This window comes from Chanodichthys erythropterus, chromosome 10 (assembly GCF_024489055.1).
Source record: "Chanodichthys erythropterus isolate Z2021 chromosome 10, ASM2448905v1, whole genome shotgun sequence".
Lineage (NCBI taxonomy): Eukaryota > Metazoa > Chordata > Actinopteri > Cypriniformes > Xenocyprididae > Chanodichthys > Chanodichthys erythropterus.
The window spans coordinates 50691606-50714968 of NC_090230.1; the positions used below are offsets into that span (position 1 = coordinate 50691606).

At 38.1% G+C, this 23363-nt stretch overlaps 1 protein-coding gene across 1 annotated transcript in view; it reads left to right on the forward strand.

Annotated features, from left to right (window-relative positions):
- Positions 1-4078: 4078 nt before the first annotated feature.
- si:ch211-127i16.2 (probable flavin-containing monoamine oxidase A) overlaps positions 4079-23363 on the forward strand; it is a 61152-nt gene continuing 41867 nt past the window's right edge. Inside the window, exons 1-7 of the mRNA XM_067399402.1 lie at positions 4079-4348; positions 4493-4580; positions 7881-8061; positions 11160-11274; positions 11377-11534; positions 12170-12259; positions 15856-15940. Of these exons, the coding sequence (XP_067255503.1) occupies positions 4231-4348; positions 4493-4580; positions 7881-8061; positions 11160-11274; positions 11377-11534; positions 12170-12259; positions 15856-15940 (835 nt within the window). The 5' untranslated portion in view covers positions 4079-4230. The remainder of the gene's footprint in view (positions 4349-4492; positions 4581-7880; positions 8062-11159; positions 11275-11376; positions 11535-12169; positions 12260-15855; positions 15941-23363) is intronic.

The window sequence follows — 23363 nt, forward strand, 5'->3', positions numbered from 1 at the left end:
GCTAAGCCTAGAAAGAAAAAGAGACTGCAAAAGTCATTTTTACACCAGTAATTCATTCTGTCTTAGTTTAATATTTTGGTCATACAATAATGTCCCATTAATTAACATTAGTTTATGCATTAACTAACATTAACTAAAAATAAGCAAGATATTTGTTATTTATTTATTTTTGTTAATGTTAATGAGATAAAAATAATTATTTTCATTGTTAGTTCATGTAAACTAATCCAATTAACTAATGTTAACAAATGGAACCTTATTATAAAGTGTTACTATTTTATTACATTTTTAAGCATAAAAATATTTGAAGACTTCAGATGCAAAAGCCTATAAGTGCCATCTGAAATTTTCTTCTAAAATTAGCATTTTTATCAAGCTTGTATGTTTAGGTTCAATAATTCACTTAAATGACAATGACAATGACCTATTAAATGACATTATTGAACCTAAACATACGAGATTGATAAAAATGCTCATTTTAGAAGACAATTTCAGATGGCACTTAGAGGCTTTTGCATCTGAAGTCTTCATTGTCACATTTGGATTTGGGTTTCACCCTGTGGTCAGTGTGGGTCCTAACACTCCAGTGTAGTGATGGGGGACACTATACTGTCAAAAAGCACCATCCTTCGGATGAGACGTTAAACCAAGGTCCTGACTCTCTGTGGTCGTTAGAAATCCCAGGATGTCCTTCGAAAAGAGTAGGGGTGTAACCCCAACATCCCGGCCAAATTTGCCCATTAGCCTCTGACCATCATGGCCTTCTAATCATCCCCATACACTGATTGGCTTCATCACTCTATCTCCTCTCCACCAATAAGCTGGTTTGTGGTGGGCGTTCTGGCACAATATGGCTGCCGTCGCATCGCAGTATGTTTTTACATGCTGCTGTTGGTTAAAGTTTTGATGGATGAACTAACGGTTCAGTTAGTCTCTTGTCATGTGAAATTTGATAACACTTTTCAGTTTTATGGACGTTGCCATCTTTAATATTACGTTGATTACTGTCGTCATGGTTACTAGTAAGAGAGTACAGGCTTGACACTCACTGCACGTTCAGTGTCTCATCACATCATGGCCACCACACCAGAGTCTTGTCTCGTGGTGCTGTCATGGCCGCCACATCAGAATCCATGAAAGCCATCTCAAGGAATTTGTGACTGCTATCCAATGTGGCGGACCCCCCAATGATGTCGGTCCATGGGGCTGTGAAAATGTTACCGGTGGTCTCAGCACTCAGCATTTCCAAGTCCAGTGGTCCAAATTCTGGTGGTCCCAGTGCCTCCAAGTCCAGTGGTCCTGAGTTCAGTTGTGTCTCAGTGGTCCTTTCACTGTTGTCTGTGCTTCCTGTGATGGCCACTGCCATCTTGGGTGTTTGGACCGCACACTGCTATACAGCTCCTCCCGAGGGAGCGGCAGTGACCACTACAGCTCCTCCCAAGGCGGCTGCCGCGACCATTACAGTGCCTTCTGAGGTGGTGCCAAAGCATGCCACAGTGCCTTCTGAGGCAATGATATCGACTCCAGCTTCTTCCGAGATAGCGCTGTCTGCTCTTGAACTATCAGCCTGCCCTTTCATGGCTAAGGAGGCCATCTCTTGACTGTCTATGCCCCATGTCACAGCCACAGAGGATTTCATTTGAAATCCATGGAGGCTGTTCATGGACTTGCTATGCCCCATGTCATGGCCAGGAGGACTGCCCAGGTTTTTGCTTCACATGGCTTCCTGATCCCCTTGCTCTGCGAGGTGGTCATTTAATCCGCCAGCTCCACCCTGGTGGTACGAATCTCGCTGGATCCGCACAGCCACCTGTTCCTCTATGGTGTAGTCCTCTACTACAGGGTCCAGGCCCACCCATGCTCCACGCACCACCCTCCTAAACTGTTTTGGGTGGGGGTTTGGCCAGGGCATCTGCAGTCGCTTTTTTAAGGTGGGAATATGTCACGTTTGGTTTTGGTTTTTAAAACACTTTTAGGTTATTTATTTATATGTTAGGTCTTTTATTTTGTAATTGTCTTAGCTATGTTCCTAGTTTTGTCATGTTCCTGGTTATGTCATGTGATTCCCCTGTTCATGTCCAAGTCTTTTCTAGTCAAGTCATGTTAAGTTCAAGTGAAGTCCTTGTTTGATTCTATTTATTCTGTCACTATTGTTAAATATAGCTGCACTTGGGTTCACTTCAACTTTGATTGCCTTCAATGGACTATACATTACAGTCACTGTACTAATGGATTTCCACAAAATTACTCATTCCAAAATGACTAATTCCAGCTTGTTATAAAGAAATTCAATGGCAGTATATGATTATCATACATATAAACAGAAAAAAAAATAGAATGCAAAACCTGGAAAGTATTATACTGTAGCAAAAAGTAAAATATACTCACCTGTTGTGACCAGAAGATATTTTTTTACTCACAATCACAAAGCGAAAGGTTTCTTATCTACTTCCCTGCTGAGAGTGGGAAAAAACACACATCTTTGTTGTTTTTCTTTTTTGTAACACACTTTCTTCTTCCTCCTACACTGTTTTGAGAGCCTGTAACCTCATTGTTCACCAAAATCTTTCCAGTACCATGCATTATACAACACAACATTTTGGTTGCCTTTATGCTGATCGACCGGAACAACTGGTTCCTCTGCATGAACATTTATCTGGGCAGGAAAATAGGCCATGAAAACATAGATAAAATGGACTTTTATGTATAGAAACTTACAGATGGAGGGCCAGTTCATCTCTGTGCTCAGTCCTCATGCACGTCGCCTTCTGAATGGCTCCACTGTGAGACAACAAGTCACTTCTGGTATCAAGTGAAGGTGGTGCCATGGTAATGTGGTCCACAGAGACTGGTCTCAGGTGACAACTGGTTACTCCACTCAGAAAAACAAAGGACAGAATAATAAATTAGTGGAACAATTCAGTATATCACCATGCAGGGCATTTGTTTAATGCAATTTTGTTAACAAATAAACAAAGGTTTTTTTTTTTGTTTTTGTTTTTTGCTATGCACAGTGCATTTTCACCAAGCTAACTCGCAGTTAAAGTCAATCTAAAGGTGGTTCCTTTACAATGAAGAGTAAGGCTCCACACACCTTCATGAATACGCCACTGCAACCTAAGAAATAAAGGTTGACTATGAGAACCATTAACATAAAGGAAACTGAGAATGATTGCTTACATTTAAGACATTTTGTAGCTGCTCCAGCTTCACATGTGAGACTGCGATAGTCAACAGATGGCAGTTATGCAATTCAAAAAGACTGTTGGGAAAAGAAATGTTTCCTAAGCAGATACAAATAAAAAAGACAACACTGTTTTTTACAGTTAATCCGATTCTAAGCATTTGAGTTATGCTGTTCAAAGGTCAAAGGTTAGTAGACTATCCATATAGTAAACAATGCATACACTATGGCAAATATCATAGCAAATATGAGCATGTTTTCTCGATTGCACATGAGAATGAGATCACAACTTTTGCTTCATGATCTGCTGTGCATATGGGGTAGGTGACCACATGCAATGCTGCATTTCCATGAAATGCTAAATCCTATTTTTTTTTTTTTTTTTTTTAATGTACATAGAACTACATTTGTTAACAAGTGTTCTTCATGCCTAAACCAACAAATTTTATTTAGGATCTTATGCTTAAATTATTATTTAACATGATAAAGCTACAAGTATTTGAAATATTACACATTTATGCAATTTATTCAAAAAAATGGTGCAGTTTTTGCACATTATCTGAGAGTGTTCATTACAGTTTCTATTCGCCAAAACAATGGTTTTATATTCTGTACATTTCTATATTTTATATATTTTTTTGCTGTTTCATATTGTTGTTCATATTGTTTCAGTTTACATTGTTTGCAAATGCCATATGATATTTTGTTGTCTAATGCAATTACATTAATTTTTTAAATGTGACTAAACAAAGTAGGCTATCCACATAACCTACTTCTTTTGAGAATAATTCCAAAAAGAGAGAACAGAGTAGAATAGAGAGAATAATCAGTTTAAACACAAGTGGGAGGTCTGAATTTCTTCCGGTGTCCCACTGCAGATAGCGACCCGCTTTATCAGGGTAAAGTGCCAAGTACGTTCATGGAAAGCAACAGTGGATCAAAAAGCCGAACTTTCACCTTTCTTGGTTATCCTGCAGTATAATCGAGGTGTTATATTCGCCTGTGCAACACATTTTCTCGAGCCATATGATCAACCCGCTGCAGGAATGAGTGAAGATCAGTTTGACGTAGTTGTAGTCGGCGCTGGCCTGTCTGGACTCAGCGCGGCTCGAAGGCTGCAAAAGAGAAACGCGAAACTCAGCGTGTTGGTTTTGGAGGCCAGAGGTGTGTCGCTCGCATGAAAACATACTTTTTTTTCTTAGATATTCTCTTTAATGAACTCCACTTGCATATGTCTGCAGTCCACTTGCATAGCTATGCTAAACAAGAGCATTTCATATTTTCTTGTTTTCTATTTTCTGCGTACAGACCGTGTCGGGGGAAGAACTGTAAGTGAAGACCTACCAGCCGCGAATGGCGTTGACCAGTGGGACATGGGTGGACAGTGGGTGTCCAGGTAAGGTTTTCATGGTAGCAGTGGTGGTGGTGATGGTTATTGCATTTTTCAAGGAAGGGTTTTACAGTTTTTCTCAGTCGCTTTGGTACATTTCTCAGATCAGAATTGAAATTCTCAAAACTACCTGTTCAATTCTCACATCATTGTGTCACTTGTGCACATCAAAAAAGCAGTTTCTCATTTCTTTGAACAAGTTGCAAATGCTTTGGTACATCCATGCAAATGATTATGTACAATTCTCTGTTGTTTCCTACATTATCAGTTGCTTATGTCATGTTGATCAAAATGTATTATATTGGGTCTCTGTTGAATAGTCTCACCCCCCACAACATTTAGGCACAAGCTCATAGCATAAGTCTTTACATGCAAAATGGTTGAACAAGTTATCATAATATGTCAAGCATATTTCTATACTTTCTATATTTCCATTAGACTTTTTTCTAAATCTGTCCTGAATTGGTAAATTGCTCCCATCTTGACGACATGACATGACTCAATAACTACATGACTCAATGACTCAATGACATGTTCTGTCAATAAAATACAGTACAAACAGTAAGAGAGTAAATTTGAATCTTTTCCATTCTCTTGCAATTACACTCACACATACACTAAGATGTAACTTATAATTGACAATAATTGTCATCAAAACTTTAGCCATAGTTTCCATCAGAACGTCCCTCCAGAGTAAACGGTTATATTGAGAACATGACTAAACAATTTGACTGTCTTATCCGTACACAATGACACAAGGACTTGTCATTCTGATGGCACTGACATGTTAATTGACACAGATATTTACTTTTGAGAGATGAACTAAGGATTTTGAGTAAGAGAGTGGCTTTTGCAGGTTATCCATGGTGTTTTGCTATTTATACAAATTGTTTTGAGAAATGCACTTACTGTTTTGCAAATTGTGAGTTTGATTCGAGAAATGTACCAAAGCGACTGAGAAAAACTGTAATGTCACTGTATGCAGACAACTCTTATTTGGCGTGTGGAGAGAGTGAACAAAGTCATTATGACATACCAAATTATTTGTGACAGAAAGTCAAAATTAAGGCAGATATTAATGAGAAGAAAAGTCGAAATTATATTTTAAAAAGTTGAAATGAAGGCATCTATTTATGAGAAGTCAAAATTATGACTTAAAATTCAAAATTATGTCATAAACGTCATAATTATGACAAATTAAATCCTCATTTCGACTTTTTGACTTTTAATCTCATAATTATGACTACAAAAATAAATCACTACAAATCCACACATGCATGTGCTCCTCCCTTTGGGTTTCCTCCTGGTGCTCCGATTTCCCCTACAATCCAAAGATATGCAGGATTTTTGAAATGGAGACACTAAATTGTCTGTAGGCGTGAGTGAGAGTGGGATTTACATAGCTGGCTAAAATCTATTTGCTTAAATATAATAATAATAAAATGTATACACTTATGTACTGTACACTGTAAAATGTATACACTTATGGGACTGAGCCTTTATGACTAGCTTTATTATGAAATTAACTTTTGCTGGAATGTTTAGTGTGGTTGTATTGTGTTATTTGCTTGTTACTCAGCACATACAGCATGAATGTATTTAGTAATTTAACAGGGTTTTGAAACAACATTTTTGTGTAATCATTGGACCTTTGATTCAAAACCTCATACTGACTGAAATTAGGGCTGGACAATAATTCAATATCAATATATATCGCTATATAGTTCTTTTCGATAACGGTGATATGATTTTTAAACACATTTCCGGTATTTCGATATACATTACAGCATTTCTCACTGACTTGAGGCGCAGCGGTTAGAAAGAGCAGAACAAGATTGGCTATTTGCGTGATGACGTACACCACAGAGACACGCTGCCATCAGCGTATCTATTGGTTAATATGGTTTGTTTAAAATAGCAACGTGGAAAACAGACAGAGTTCAGATAATGTATGTTTCAGTCGATGGATGCGCAAAACGTTACAACAACTATAATCAAAAAGCGTGGACAAAACAGTAACTCTTTGTAAACTGTTAACAGCTAACGTTAGTGCCGTATGCTCTAATGTCCAGTCATTTACGCCGTCATCACCCGGGTGTTGATAGCGCGCGAGCGCAGGTGAGACCTGAACAGCACACATTGCTATCTGACTAAACTCATTTAAGCCTTGCTGATTTAAACCTTCAAGAACAAGTCGCGAAAGAGAGAGAACTCGCACGCGCTATGAGAAGATTTGTGTGCGCTCATCCGAAGCGCGCACACGCTTATTTCAGACAGCGCGCAAATACTGAGTTCTCTTTCAAGTCTTGCGCTTCGACGGCCACATTCATACAAAAAATGATGTCAACATGCCCGTCTTGTCGAGTATCCTAGCAAACATAGTCAGTTATGTCTTAAGTGAACGTATAACAGTCGAGAAAGACAGCGCATGTGTAACAGTATATGTACTGGTTGTCTTAAAGGGAAAAAAACTATTCCTGCTGCCTGTTTTTAATGTTAAATCAAATAACAAAGAAATCACTCACTGCTCTTGACTGAATAGTTTTTGTAACTTCAATAATGATTCATCTTATATACAGTAAAGATAATATGCAGTGTTATTTTATATTTGATTACTTTATCCATTTTCTGTACCTGAAAACTACTGTTACATACCTGAAAAACCTGAAAAGCACTGTTTATTTTATTTGAATATTTGCTTTATTGTACTTATTTGTGATGTTGCTTGTAGTTTGATTGTTTGTTCTTATTTTCTTTATTTTTATTTGACAGTAGTCCTATTTTTAGGGTCACGGTTTCGGTGCGGTACAGACATCCATTGTGGCCGTTCTTGGCAGTTTTTCTGAGGCTATTATATAGTTCATATCGATATCGGAATTATATCGTATCGACCGAAATTTAGAATTATATCGTGATATAAATTTTGGCCATATCGTCCAGCCCTAACTGAAATAAAGTCCTTGTGACAACTAGCTTCGGTCTCCCTATAGTTTGTTTATTTATTTATTTTGCGATAATTGGAACATCACAAAAGCTTGTTTAAGCCTAAAAGCACAAAAATAAAGTGTTTTCAAGCATTTATTGGTGCAATCCACTAACCAAACTTAGAAAAATACCCTAAGCTACTCTCAGAGTCCACAGAGCTCAATAAACAGCTGTTGCCTGGGGCTGTGAAAGCCTTCGCATTCGACGAGGGCAACCAGAATTTTCATCCAATTACACAAAAGCTGATTTTCTGCCTTTAGACATCCGAATGTGTGCAGAAACACGGTTACTCGCAATTTTCTTGATTTTTATTTCCTGTAGCTCACAGACCCACGTCATGGAGCTTATTCAAGAGCTTGGTGTGGAGGTCTTTCCACAATACACAGAGGGCAAGAAGGTGCATCACATGGGTGGTCCGCATGCTAAAATCAAAACGTATGCTTCTAGCATCCCATCATACTCCCCGCTGATCCTGCTGGACTTCACCCAGATTCTGTGGCGGGTAGGAGAAACGGCACAATCTCATCTGACAAAGTGCCAGTCCACATTAGAATAATTCTTTTTTTATTGAGTAGTAGAATGTGACTAATAGCCATTATTTCATATCTTAATGGATGAATGGACTTTGGTTCATTGCGGTACTTAAGATGCATATTTTCCTTATACGTTCAGCCATGAGCATACGCCATAAATCTTTTAGAATGCTCAGACCTGTATAGATGTATGAAAGCTTTTTAGCTGCTATTCCTAAGTGTACTGAATGGATTAATGTTTTTTTTTCTCCAATCTCTTGGTCAATTTTGACATCATGGTAGTTTGAAGCTCAACTAATAAGAATAGAAATGTGTTGCTGGTATTAGGGCTGCACGAAATTGGGAACAAAAAAAAAACTTTATTTTTAAATTATTTGGATTTTCTGCAATATATTGTGATGAAAAATATTGAAAAAAAAAAAAAAATACAGGAAGTGTCAACAGATGATTTGAACAGCTCTATTTTGGAAAGCAGGGTTTTTCCTGGGTCAAAAATGACTTTCAGTTGTGGTGGACGAACATGGTCATCCACACACAAATGGTACAGTACATGAACTGTGAGCCCAGTACTAACAAAAAATCCAAAATAAATGCAAATAAACAGTTCATAATATTAACTCATCTCATCCTATTTATTCCTTAAATGAAAAAAAAATAATCACTGTCAGGACAGATCATAAAACAAAGTGCTTAGAACTATTTTATATTTAAAAATATGTACATTTTTATGTAAAAAGTCACAAAGTCACTGATTTTAAAAGATAGTAATAAAATGAACAACAAAGTAACCCATTACATTAAAAAGAGGCAGGTCTATTATTTTGCATTTACACTCCAAGACCTAATGCACAGATCATTTGACATACAGCATCAGATTGTTTTGTTCTGTCCATTGGTGCGGTTGTCAATCCAGAAACTGCAATTTGTAGTAAAATATATATTATATACAGGACGTTAGCAAAGATCATTGTCATTATAATCACTGAAGCTGTAAATTACAATGCAAGGTACACAAAGCTACACTCCTACGCAAACCTGTAATAGTCAATGAAGCTGTCTACACTCTCTTATTGACATTGGGCCAGATTTACTAACAGCTTAAACCAGCGCAAACCCTCTTTTGGCGTTAAAAAACTACTGTCTGGATTTACTAAAGACACGCAGTGCAAAATTAGTGCTAAAAAGGAATGGACTGAGTTGTTTTTGAGGCTGACCTAATTGCATATGTGATGTGATCTGCTAAAACCCATCACATGGTGAAATTTTACCTATCACAGGTTTCAATACCATATGAAAGCTGGATTCAAGCCCTTTCCAAAACTTCTTTCATAGCTTGTCTGTAACAAAAGTTATGGTTATCTGAAGTTGGCTGAATGCTCTAATTTTCAGGAACGAAATTCTGAGAAAAACAGGTTAATAATACCTTAGGTCCTAATAGACCTAAGGTTGGTCTTGTTTTTTTTTTTTTTTTTTTTTAAAGACACTAGTATGATTATTGTAGAAGTGAAATCAATCATGAAAGTGAAATTTTAAAAAAGTTATAGAAGTTTAAGTTTATGAAAATGTACAAATATAATTGTTTATATTTTATAATAATATATTACAAAGCATGTTTTACTGTTAAACTATGAGAAAATAAAAGCCAAAAATGTCAACAAACCAAATTTTAAGTTGAAATATTAAAAAAATTAGCTTTCAGTAAGATTTTGTTTGGGCGCAGTACCAAACTTTTTCACTAGAAGATACCCAAGCTCCATATCTGACCATTTAAGGGCCTCCGTTTATTTGAGTGATCTGAACCATATATTTCCATTTTTTCATACATTTTATGAAGTAAACATCCTATTCAGAAGTAGTATGGGCAGTTTGGCAGTATTTGATTTGAATTCAACCTCTAATATACATATAATTAGAACGTGTGTTCACTATAGCTCCATTGTTCTCTTGTGCTCCGCCTTCTCAAGATAACGTTGTATTGGGAAAAAAATATCTTTGCATGCCGTAGTTTATACAGTACTGGCAGGAAATTTGCATGAATAAAATACCATTAATAGTCTTTGTAGTGTTAAGAGAGGGAAAGCTATGGCCGTTTTTTTTTTTTTATATATATATAACCTACGTGTGTTCTTAAACATTAAAGAAATCCTTGCCACTATAAATCGCTATTTTTCTGCACTTAGTTGGCAAATTTTGCCAAGATATTTTCAGAGATGATAGACAAATGTTATAGAATGATAATTTAATGAAAACCCAATTTTGACAAAAAAAATTACATTAAACCTATTTTTTGACTTTACTGAAAACGTTCCATCGCGACATCTGACAGGTTTTCCCAGATCACATCACATATGCATTTGTAGAATGAATTGTAAATAGAAACCTTTGACACTCTTCACAGACTGCTTATACAAACACTCACGATAGTGTTTTAAAGCAGCCATCAGCGGGTACCAGTACTGTGGAATGGCAGGTATCATCACATTAAATGATAAAATAAATCTTGGGTGGGACAAAGATTAATTTTGGCAGCCACCAAAATATTTTTAATTCAGGAAAAATCCTGGAGAGAATGAATAATTCTAGAATATTTGGGGTGTTTTTGATTATGGGTGTTTAAAATTATAATAATTATGATTTTATTGTGATTATTATTAAATATATTAAACAAAACAAGAAATACATTGTAATAATAATTAAAAAATACTGTAAAATTACTATACAAATATTTATGGCTTAATTACTCAAATGGTATACTATCAACTTTTATTTTGAAGTTTTTCTGGCAAATAAATAAATGGGCTGCTGCTTTCAACGTGAAGGCACTGTATATTCATTTACAAATGTGTAGCTCACAGCGACTCAGAGCAGCTTGACTCACATTAACACTGTATCATGAACTACAAGTGTGTAAATGTTACACTTCACTCTGAAAAGCACATATATTTACTTAAACCACAGCTGATATGGCAATCGCACTAAGCCATACCATGATATTGATTTTATTTCAGTATAAAGTGCGGCCCTCACTGGTGTACTTTTTCAAGTGGACTATGTGTATATCTCCTAGATTGACCATCTCACTAAGGCCATATCAGTTGAAGACCCAATGAGTTCTCCTAATGCCGAGCTCTATGACAGCATGACGCTTTACTCCTTCATGGAAAAACATATTTGGTCCACACGTGAGCATTGTGCATTTTTTCCATGTTTAGTTCACTGCATTGTGCAAAACAGCCCTTTGACATTTGTCGATACTTATCTATCTGTCCCTGTGCGCCCTACAGAGATAAAAGAGGAGATATCCTTGTGTAGCCGTATCGTGTTCGGCCTGGAAGCCTCTCAGGTCTCCTTCCTCTACTTTCTCATGTACTCCGCTGCAGCAGGGGGCACCCTACGCCTCCTGGAGACCACACCTGGCTCGGGTCAGGAGTTCAGAGTCAAGGTGAGAGAGAGCGATAAGGTGGATGAACGACGCAGAGATAATTCTCACTATCTGCATTGTTATTTAACAATGCAAGTTTCAGTTCCTAAAGAGGCCAGTCATTGCTTCAAAGCACAGCTTTTGTAATACCAACAGCTTTTAAAGGAATAATTCAGCAAAAAATTTGTTTTGTCATTTTCAGCAGAAAAAAATAATAATTTTGTATTGATTTGCTCTCATGCACATATGATTGTTTCCTTCTACAGAACACAAAGTAAACAGTTCTTGTAATATAATAACATAGTAATCAAGGCCTGTCAAGCTCCAAAAAGTACTAAAAACACCATGAAATTATTATAAAAAGAGTGAGATATAGACTGAAATTTCAACATCAGTCTGTGATTTTTGAATGTGGATTTGCATTTTATGGTTCTTGTGGGGCTTTTTGTGCTTTTCGTGCAGTGACAGATCTATCACTGTAGCATGACACTTTTTTTGCACACCACACATTTTGAGCATAATTTTTGGCAGAGGAGAAGCCCAGTGGAGCATTGTGGCATAGCATAAACATCTGTAAGGAGGTGGTATTGTGTTTTTTGTGCATTGAGAGCAGCAGCTGTGGTTGACCCTAGTGTGATGCCCATCTCTCTCCACAGGGAGGCACTCAGCAGCTGTCAGAGAAACTGGTGGAGCAGATCGGAGCGGAGCGGGTTCGGCTGGGTGCCGCCGTAACAACCATATGTCAGGTAACGACTCCATCAGCGCAAGGTTGACATAGAGATAACGAGCATTTCTCCACCAGCGGTGCGAGTGATAAGTTCCATTCATTTAAATGAGATACTACTCAGATACCAAGACATGGGTCCTGCGGTGTGCTTTTCTCGTTTTTCCTCCTTTTTTTAGTTTGTTTTGCACTGCCTCTTCCTTTCCATTTCTGTATAATGCACTGTTATACGCTGAAGTGCTTGTCATGACTAAAATATTTAGATAACCTAAATCAAATCCACTCCATTAGATTGTTCGCATTTGAGAATTGGTGACACAAAATCTTTTGAAAGCCTCACGTCAGGGGATTAGGTTATAATATTGCTCTCACACATAGAGAAGTAAAATCCATTAGCCATCTTAATGGTGTTACATTGACATGCCTGAGTAGAAAGTTTTACTCACCCCCACTGTTTATCAAAATGAACTCATTGACTACTATCAGTGTTAGAGCTACAGTATGACATGGAAAGTGAGCACCGTATAGCATATGGGAACTCTGGGAACATTGAGCTGTGGTGCTCATGTGGGTAACATAGGTTCATGTCTGGTCTGCAACATGTTACAGTCTGTTATGATAAAAAGTCTTCACTATTCGGTTGAGGCGCACCTGCAGCACATTTTTTGATTACCTGAATATAGTCAGTCAAAACTAACTGCTATCATCAGTGTCACATATAATATTTAAAGGTGTTGTAGCAATATTTTTTATTATTATTATTATATTTTATTTTGGGGGCCATGTATGAGATTTCAATAAAATAGGTCCTCAGGGAAATCACACATCTGTGGCTCTGTAAACAGAAAAAAACACAGTTATGGCCAACATTTTTTTTTTTGTTTGTTTGTTTGTTTGTTTTTTTCAGAAAATGAGAAAATCAGAGTTTTGAAGAAGTTAGCATGATACCGGTAATTAGCTAAACGGCTAATTTTATTTTTTAATTTTTTAATTTAAATTTTTTTATAAGTAAAATATTAATTATTTGTACTTTTTTGTTTGTTTTTGTTCACATTTCTCTATCTTTTAGAAGTCTTGTGTCATATGTATGAAGATACAACCTCAATAAATTTTATGTTGGTTCCTATGTATATTTTTCAACTATGAACATACACTACTGAAGGCATCATTTATTTGTTCAAAATTACAATAGAAATAGTGAAAATAGTTTAATAAATATACCTAAAAAGGAAAAATGTTTTGTGAAATATTACAATTTAAAAATGTATGGTGTCAAAGCTGAATTTTTAGCATTATCACTCCAGGCAGTGTCACATGATCCTTCAGAAATCATTCTAATATGCTGATTTGGTGCACAAGATACATTATTATCAATGTTAAAAACAGTTGTTCTGCTTAATATTTTTGTGGAATTCTTTAATGCATGGAAAGTTCAAAAGAACAGCATGTAGTAAATAAATAGAAATATTTTGTAACAGTATAAATGTATGTGTGACGAGCAGGGCGGGCGAGAGCCGTGAGGGAACGGCGCGAGGCCGGTGACGCGAGTGATAATGAGCGTCACCTGCGAGGCGTGCCGGCCTCGAGTCTCTCACGGAGGAGCTCCGGAGGCATAAAAGGAGGAGCGACATCAGTGAAGGACGAGAGAGGACCAGGCCTGGACTTTATTTTATGTTTTATTATGTTTGTGTGACCCTCGCGGACGTCTGCCGGCATTACTTTCGTTTTGTTTGTTTATTTTATATTAAAGTTTTGTTGAATGTTCGCCGGTTCCCGCCTTCTTCTTCCCATATCTACTAACCTTGTTACATTGGTGCCGAAACCCGGGAGGAAGGAGGGACATGCTGTCGGAGAGCCCTCGCTGCTGAGGGGGATCGCGGTGCTGCGGAGTTCGGGCAGCGCGGAAGTGAAGACCGCGAAAGGCTGCCCGAGGCGGTGGTGCTGGAGCCTTGTGAAAGGTGGAACGGAGACCCGGATGCCGTGCTCCTGGGACGAGGTGGGGTGGCTGCCGTCCTGGACCTGGAGGGAGCGGAGGAGTCGCCGCCGTCTGCCGTGGGCCGGAGCCTGCTGCCGTCCGCCATGAAGGGGAGGAGCAGGGGACGGGGGACTCGCTGCCGGCTGCCCTCAGTCGGAGGAGCCATCGCCGGCCGCCAGGAGGCGGTCGAGGATCGGGCCGTCCACCGAGCGTCCAGTGCCACCGCATGGCACCGCGAAGAAGAGCCTCTTGGCAGGCTGAGGACCGAGCGGCAGTGTGTCTGGGAGCCGGACCCAGCATTTTTTTTCTTTCTTTTTCCTCTCTCCCCTCTCTCGTCCTGTCGCTCCCCTTGCTTCCGTCTCCTTTCTCTCGTCTCGTCTGTCCTTACCCCCAGGTGCTGCGGCCGCCGAGACAGGCCCCGGGGGGGAGTGAAGCGCAGTCTCGGAGGTACCCCCCGGCCTGCGAGGGGCGTTGGGGGTATGTGACGAGCAGGGCGGGCGAGAGCCGTGAGGGAACGGCGCGAGGCCAGTGACGCGAGTGATAATGAGCGTCACCTGCGAGGCGTGCCGGCCTCGAGTCTCTCACGGAGGAGCTCCGGAGGCATAAAAGGAGGAGCGACATCAGTGAAGGACGAGAGAGGACCAGGCCTGGACTTTATTTTATGTTTTATTATGTTTGTGTGGCCGGCAGACGTCCGCGAGGGTCTGCCGGCATTACTTTCGTTTTGTTTGTTTATTTTATATTAAAGTTTTGTTGAATGTTCGCCGGTTCCCGCCTCCTTCTTCCCACATCTACTAACCTTGTTACAGTATGTTTCCTGCTAAAAAAAAAAAAAAAAAGTATAAATAAAATGTATTTCTTTAAAAAAAAAAAAAATCATACTAACCCAAAACGTTTGAACTGCAGTGTAGGTATAACTTTCATTAACAAATATTAATAGATCCATCAGTAAAAGCTTCTTGTCAGTTGCATGTATTACAGTATGAATAGCCAAATCTTGAATTTCCAGAGCCTAGGCAAAATGCTGAATGTATGTGGGTCCCAGCAGCATAAAGACCTGTTTAAATGTGCCCCCCTGTCCCATAGCCCAGGATAATGTTCTTTGTGATGATCTGCCCATGTGTTTTGCCTTCTACTTGAATGTGGTAGCTGGTCTCCTTTACAGATAGTTACTGTATCTATAAATGGTACACTGCAGCACTCATATTTCTGTCTGCAGCACCTTTGGGGGTTGTACATACAGTAACAGTTGGTATTCATTTATATTTCAATCTGGCCAGCAGTGAGATCTGTTTGGGATAGCTTTATGGCTACGTTCACACTGTCAGTCCAAATCTGATTATTTGTGTATTGGAATCTAATCTAAAACTATTTGGGGAGGGCTTGAGCCCCTGCTCCTTTGATCGCGAAAGTGAAAGTGCCTTTGCAGTCGCACCACGTGCCCCCGCATTCCTATTTCTCCTCCCCCGGAACACAATTTCTACCGAGGGAGACCCACAACACAACCCCACCCCCTGGATCGCGCTTTGTCCAGGACATTCACCCGACCCACAATGTGTCCGTGTCCTTGCCATTTCAGTTAGTCTAAACCACACACAGTCTGATTCAGTCTTTTAATCAATTCTAATATGTTTTTCTCACAGGATTCAGAGAACATAAAAGTTACGACTTCTGCAGGCACAGTCACTTGTAAAGCTGTCATTGTTGCGTGTCCTTCACACTTGGCAGGTTAGTGCACGTATACACACAAGTCTATGTGAATCACAAGGTTCATACAAAACAGTCTGTCGCACTGACCCTAAAACAGCCGTCAATCACATGCCCCCTGTAGTCTACTTCCTTCTGGACTACCGCCATCCTGGCTGCAAGTTTGGCTGCCACATTTTGTTTAACAGATAGTGCAGCGCAGTCTGTTGCGTGGAGTCTGGCGAGGACACTTTTAATGTGACGGATCTAAGGACAGCTCTGAATTACGCAGAGTGCCTGAACTGTCATCGCCCTGCTGGCTCTAAATCAGAATTCATGGATGGCAAGCTGACAGGTGACGGGAACTCTTAAAAACTGGAGACACTGTTGAGATTAGACAGCCGTCCAAAATGCATTCAGCAATTAAATAATGAAGGTAGCGTGGCTTGAAGTCAAGCCTCTGGCAGTCTTCTCCTGTTGCAAACTGAAAACTTTTAATATTTGTACTGGGAATCAGACTGTTGAAGCATTGGACAAGCTTCATTGTTTGAATTGCATTGTAACATACGTAATATGTACAGACACACACCTATGTGTGTGTCTGTACATATTACGTATGTTACAATGCAATTCTATTTGGTTACACTAGTGACACAGAAATTAAAGGAATAATTCACTCAAAAGTGCACCACCAATCTCATAAAAGTTCCAAAAATTGAGGAGGATATTGTTAGGGAATAAAAGTTTTTTTTTTTTTTTTTTTTTTTTTCATCAAACAAAATCTTCAGTAGAATTAGAATGTAGTGGAATAAGTCATATGGTCTTTTTTGAGGTTGGCACTTATAATCACCATCCATTCTAATTGAATAGAAAAGCTGCTTAAAGGACTTATGTGTTTCATGAAAGAAATAATTTAATACTGGGAACTGCACGAGGGTGAGGACGACATAAATCTGTAATTTTTTGGCTAGCTGTTTCTTAAAGGCTTGATTTTGAAGGAAATGTCTTAAATTTCTCATTTACATTAGTGTTAGTTTTGTAATATTTTGTAAGTATAATATCTTATTTATGATTAATAATAATAACAATACATTAATAAATATAATGTTATATATATACAGTGGATATGGAAAGTATTCAGACCCCGTTAAATCTTTCACTCTTTGTTATATTGCAGCCATTTGCTAAAATCATTTAGGTTCATTTTTTCCTCATTAATGTACACACAGCACCCATATTGACAGAAAAACACAGAATTGTTGACATTTTTGCAGATTTATTAAAAAAGAAAAACATATCACATGCTCCTAAGTATTCAGACCCTTCACTCAGTATTTAGAAGCACTCTTTTGATCTAATACAGCCATGAGTCTTTTTGGGAAAGATGCAACAAGTTTTTCACACCTGGATTTGGGGATCCTCTGCCATTCCTCCTTGCAGATCCTCTCCAGTTCTGTCAGGTTGGTAAACGTTGGTGGACGGCCATTTTTAGGTCTCTCCAGAGATGCTCAATTGGGTTTAAGTCAGGGCTCTGGCTGGGCCATTCAAGAACAGTCACAGAGTTGTTGAGAATCCACTCCTTCTTTCTTTTAGTTGTGTGCTTAGGGTCATTGTCTTGTTGGAAGGTAAACCGTCGGCCCAGTCTGAGGTCCTGAGCACTCTGGAGAAGGTTTTCGTCCAGGATATCCCTGTACTTGGCCGCATTCATCTTTCCCTTGATTGCAACCAGTCGTCCTGTCCCTGCAGCTGAAAAACACCCTCACAGCATGATGCTGCCACCACCATGCTTCACTGTTGGGACTGTATTGGACAGGTGATGAGCAGTGCCTGGTTTTCTCCACACATACCGCTTAGAATTAAGGCCAAAAAGTTCTATCTTGGTCTAATCAGACCAGAGAATCTTATTTCTCACCATCTTGGAGTCCTTCAGGTGTTTTTTAGCAAACTCCATGCAGGCTTTCATGTGTCTTGCACTGAGGAGAGGCTTCCGTCGGGCCACTCTGCCATAAAGCCCTGACTGGTGGAGGGCTGCAGTGATGGTTGACTTTCTACAACTTTCTCCCATCTCCCGACTAGATCTCTGGAGCTCAGCCACAGTGATCTTTGGGTTCTTCTTTACCTCTCTCACCAAGGCTCTTCTCCCCCGATAGCTCATTTTGGTCGGACGGCCAGCTCTAGGAAGGGTTCTGGTCCTCCCAAACGTCTTCCATTTAAGGATTATGGAGGCCACTGTGCTCTTAGAAACCTTAAGTGCAGCAGAAATTTTTTGTAACCTTGGCCAGATCTGTGCCTTGCCACAATTCTGTCTCTGAGCTCTTCAGGCAGTTCCTTTGACCTCATGATTCTCATTTGCTCTGACATGCACTGTGAGCTGTAAGGTCTTATATAGACAGGTGTGTGGCTTTCCTAATCAAGTCCAATCAGTATAATCAAACACAGCTGGACTCAAATGAAGGTGTAGAACCATCTCAAGAATGATCAGAAGAAATGGACAGCACCTGAGTTAAATATATGTGTGTCACAGCAAAGGGCCTGAATACTTAGGACCATGTGATATTTCAGTTTTTCTTTTTTAATAAATCTGCAAAAATGTCAACAATTCTGTGTTTTTCTGTCAATATGGGGTGCTGTGTGTACATTAATGAGGAAAAAATGAACTTAAATGATTTTAGCAAATGGCTGCAATATAACAAAGAGTGAAAATTTTAAGATGGTCTGAATACTTTCCATACCCACTGTATATATACAGCTATGGAAAAAATTAAGAGACCACTCCAAGTTAAGAAATCAATGTTAAGTGGTCTCTTAATTTTTTCCATAGCTGTGTGTATATATATATATATATATATATATATATATATATATATATATATATATATATATATATATATATATATATATATATATATATATATATATATATATATATATATATATATATATATATATATATATATATATATATATATATATATATATATTATATATATATATATATATATAATATATATATATATAATCTATATAAGACCTTACAGCTCACAGTGCATGTCAGAGCAAATGAGAATCATGAGGTCAAAGGAACTGCCTGAAGAGCTCAGAGACAGAATTGTGGCAAGGCACAGATCTGGCCAAGGTTACAAAAAATTTCTGCTGCACTTAAGGTTTCTAAGAGCACAGTGGCCTCCATAATCCTTAAATGGAAGACGTTTGGGAGGACCAGAACCCTTCCTAGAGCTGGCCGTCCGACCAAAATGAGCTATCGGGGGAGAAGAGCCTTGGTGAGAGAGGTAAAGAAGAACCCAAAGATCACTGTGGCTGAGCTCCAGAGATCTAGTCGGGAGATGGGAGAAAGTTGTAGAAAGTCAACCATCACTGCAGCCCTCCACCAGTCAGGGCTTTATGGCAGAGTGGCCCGACGGAAGCCTCTCCTCAGCGCAAGACACATGAAAGCCCGCATGGAGTTTGCTAAAAAACACCTGAAGGACTCCAAGATGGTGAGAAATAAGATTCTCTGGTCTGATTAGACCAAGATAGAACTTTTTGGCCTTAATTCTAAGCGGTATGTGTGGAGAAAACCAGGCACTGCTCATCACCTGTCCAATACAGTCCCAACAGTGAAGCATGGTGGTGGCAGCATCATGCTGTGAGGGTGTTTTTCAGCTGCAGGGACAGGACGACTGGTTGCAATCAAAGGAAAGATGAATGCGGCCAAGTACAGGGATATCCTGGACGAAAACCTTCTCCAGAGTGCTCAGGACCTCAGACTGGGCCGAAGGTTTACCTTCCAACAAGAAAGAAGGAGTGGATTCTCAACAACTCTGTGACTGTTCTTGAATGGCCCAGCCAGAGCCCTGACTTAAACCCAATTGAGCGTCTCTGGAGAGACCTAAAAATGGCCGTCCACCAACGTTTACCAACCTGACAGAACTGGAGAGGATCTGCAAGGAGGAATGGCAGAGGATCCCCAAATCCAGGTGTGAAAAACTTGTTGCATCTTTCCCAAAAAGACTCATGGCTGTATTAGATCAAAAAAGTGCTTCTAAATACTGAGTGAAGGGTCTGAATACTTAGGAGCATGTGATATGTTTTTCTTTTTTAATAGATGGATGGAAGGTTAGATGGATGGAAGGTTAAAACATTGTTCAGCCCGGATGACAAGACCACACATAGAGGGACACACTAACACTCGAGTAAGTGAGTCTATAGGTGTTACAAAACTTCTAGGCATTTCCTTACAAATGGATCAGTTTGTACACTGCAAATAAAAGTAAAAAAAAAAAAAAAAGAAGAAAAAAAAAAATCAAATCAAGACAACAAAATATAAATGTAAATATATATATATATATATATATATATATATATATATATATATATATATATATATATATATATATATATATATATATATGTAATTTACATTTATATTTTGTTGTCTTGATTTGATTTTTTTTTCTTCTTCTTTTTTTTTTTTTTTTACTGTTATTTGCAGTGTACAAACTGATCCATTTGGAAGGAAATGCCTAGAAGTTTTGTAACACCTATAGACTCACTTACTCGAGTGTTAGTGTGTCCCTCTATGTGTGGTCTTGTCATCTGGGCTGAACAATGTTTTAACCTTCCATCCATCTATCTTTTATAATGAGTGAAGTCACTCCCCCACCACCTCTATTTCAATGATTAATGAACTGCTTGACTGATAGTACTTTATTGTGCCTCAGTTTGCCATGCCAGGTGATCAGACTTATGTTCTCCTGGCAGCACAGAAGAGATTTGTCTCAATGTATATTTTTAATATTGAGTTTTTATATATTATTAAAGGATTAGTTCACTTTCAAATGAAAATTACCCCAAGCTTTATTCACCCTCAAGCCATCCCAGGTGTATATGTCTTTCTTCTCTCTGATGAACACAATCAGAGAAATATTAATAAATATCCTGACGCATCCGAGCTTTAAAATGGCAGTAAGCATTACCAAACGACTATGAGCTGAAGAAAGTGTCTCCATACACATCCATCCATCATAAACATATTCCACACGGCTCCAGGGGGTTTAATAAAGGCCTTCTGAAGTGAAACAATGCGTTTGTGTAAAAAAAAAAAAAAATCCATATTTAACAAGTTATGAAGTCAAATATCTAGCTTCTGTATTCAATTTACAAAGAAAATGTAAACTGGCATTGTGTCAGTTCTGTAAGTTGAATAGGGAAGGCGTAGGACAGTTTGAACTGCAAGAGCTTTACACTTTCTTTGTAAGTAGAATACGGAAAGCAGTCTGGCGGATATTTTTTTTTACACAAACGCATCGTTTCACTTCAGAAGGAAAAAAGACTTTTCATCAGAAAAAAGAAAGTCATATACACCTAGGATGGCTTGAGGGTGAGTAAAGCTTGGGGTAATTTTCATTTGAAAGTGAACTAATCCTTTAAGTATTTAAAGGAATAATTCAGCCAAAAATGAAATTTGTCAGTTTAGTACCATTTCAAACACATTTGTGACTTGGACTACAAAATCAGTCAGGGTAAAATTTATAAAAGGGTAAACATTTTTAAATGTATTTTTTTATTTTTATTTTTTTTCTACATGTACTGATTCAGATGGGACTTTATTTTTTATTTTTTAAAGATGTGGCTGTTATAGAAGGTCATGTGCTGTGCTTACATGCAGCATGTGTGATGTATGTGACTTTGAATTAATTATTTATTGATATCATTTTTATTTATTATAAAAACCCTATTTAAGTAGTTCACACAAGTTTAGAAGTGACTGTTTATAATAAACTTCTAGACAAATCTAGACAAGTCTCTTACTCTTACCTGACACTGATATTAAAATAGGCAGCTCTATGTATTAATTTATAGTATATTAAATAAAGTTATTTTTTTTTGTCAGATACCATCCATATTGAAATTAAATGAAGCTCTGGTTGGTCAAAAACACATGAGGACAAGCATTTGAAGAATATAACATGATCCAAGATCTTCGCATTCGGTTGTGATTCGATTTCTCAAGAGGACCATAGAGTTAGCTGGAAAACAGTAGTTCATGAGTTCGCCTGCCCATTCAGCCTTGACAGTTAATAGTAAAACAAACTTGGCTTGCTGTCTGTGGAGGAGGTTTGGAGCTGAAGCTCAGCTATTTGATTACATTTTAAAATATGAATAAAAAAGTTTTATGAATTCAATGTATTAGACATGCTTTTCCTACTATTGTAAGATAATAATAATAATAATAAATTACTAAATTAAAGTTTTATGAATGAAACTGATTAGGCATGCTTTTTGATGAATCTAGAATCTAGAAAAATTCAAATGGAAAAAAAAATGGAATTTGCAAAAACATAATACTAAAAGTAGCACGGCGCTATAATAATAAATATATTAGGGGTGTAACGGTACACGTATTTGTACCGAACCGTTTCGGTACAGGGCTTTCGGTACGGTGCACGTGTGTACTGAAGCATTACATTGCAACCAATATTCACCACCAATAACCGCAATAAGCTCTGCGTTTTGTTACTTTCGATAAGAAACAAAGTGTCATCCTTCAAATTCTGTCCACGAATTATTGAAGTTTAAACAGAAAATGCCATTTTGACGTGCTTTGATGTGGGGTGACAGATCACTTTACAGGCGCCTCAGTTCAACCGGCAGCGCGAGCGCGGAGCGCAAGTGAATGTGTTCATCTCTTCCTCCTTAATACTAGTTACAGAATAAACATGAAAGAACATCTGAAGGTATGTTGCAAGATTCAGTACAACTTACTGAAACGGTCATATCTCATGTAATCGCTCATTCAGTGTTTCAACGGTGGAAAGACATCAATGAAAGCGTCCGTATTCAACAATATGTCATGATGCATTTAACTCAGAAAAGCCATTTAGTGTTCACAGCTTGTTAGTTCGCTAGAGAAATGAACTCTTTCGCTTAATATATACACTGTATTAGCCAATATATTCATTATTTTACTTAATCCTTTAGTGATATCCTGATTAGGCTATTTAATGTATGTTTAAATAAATCTGATGTTAAAATAACAGCCACTGTGTAGAAATGATTATATTTCAACAACGAATTGGAGTAAAAACATTTAGAAGTTAATGCAAAAACCGCCTTAGGTGCAGCTTACAGGTTTGCATACAATTTGTTATTTGACTGTTGATTATTTTATCTAAAAATAAAAAGCAATTGAATTTCGGCTAATAGTTTGGGCTTCTTTCAAGTTAGGGCTCCCTACATAGTTTATAGCATTAGCAGAGATCATTTTTTTTATCCTTAAGAAACGTTTAGTTTTAATTTAATTTAATATATTTAAAGACAAAAACACAATTTGTTCAGTAAACCTCTGTTTAATAACAAAAAAAAGCAATTTTATGTTTAGTTTTCTCTCCACCTGCTGTACCGAAAACTGTACCGAACCGTGACTTCAAAACCTAGGTACGTACCGAACCGTGAGTTTTGTGTA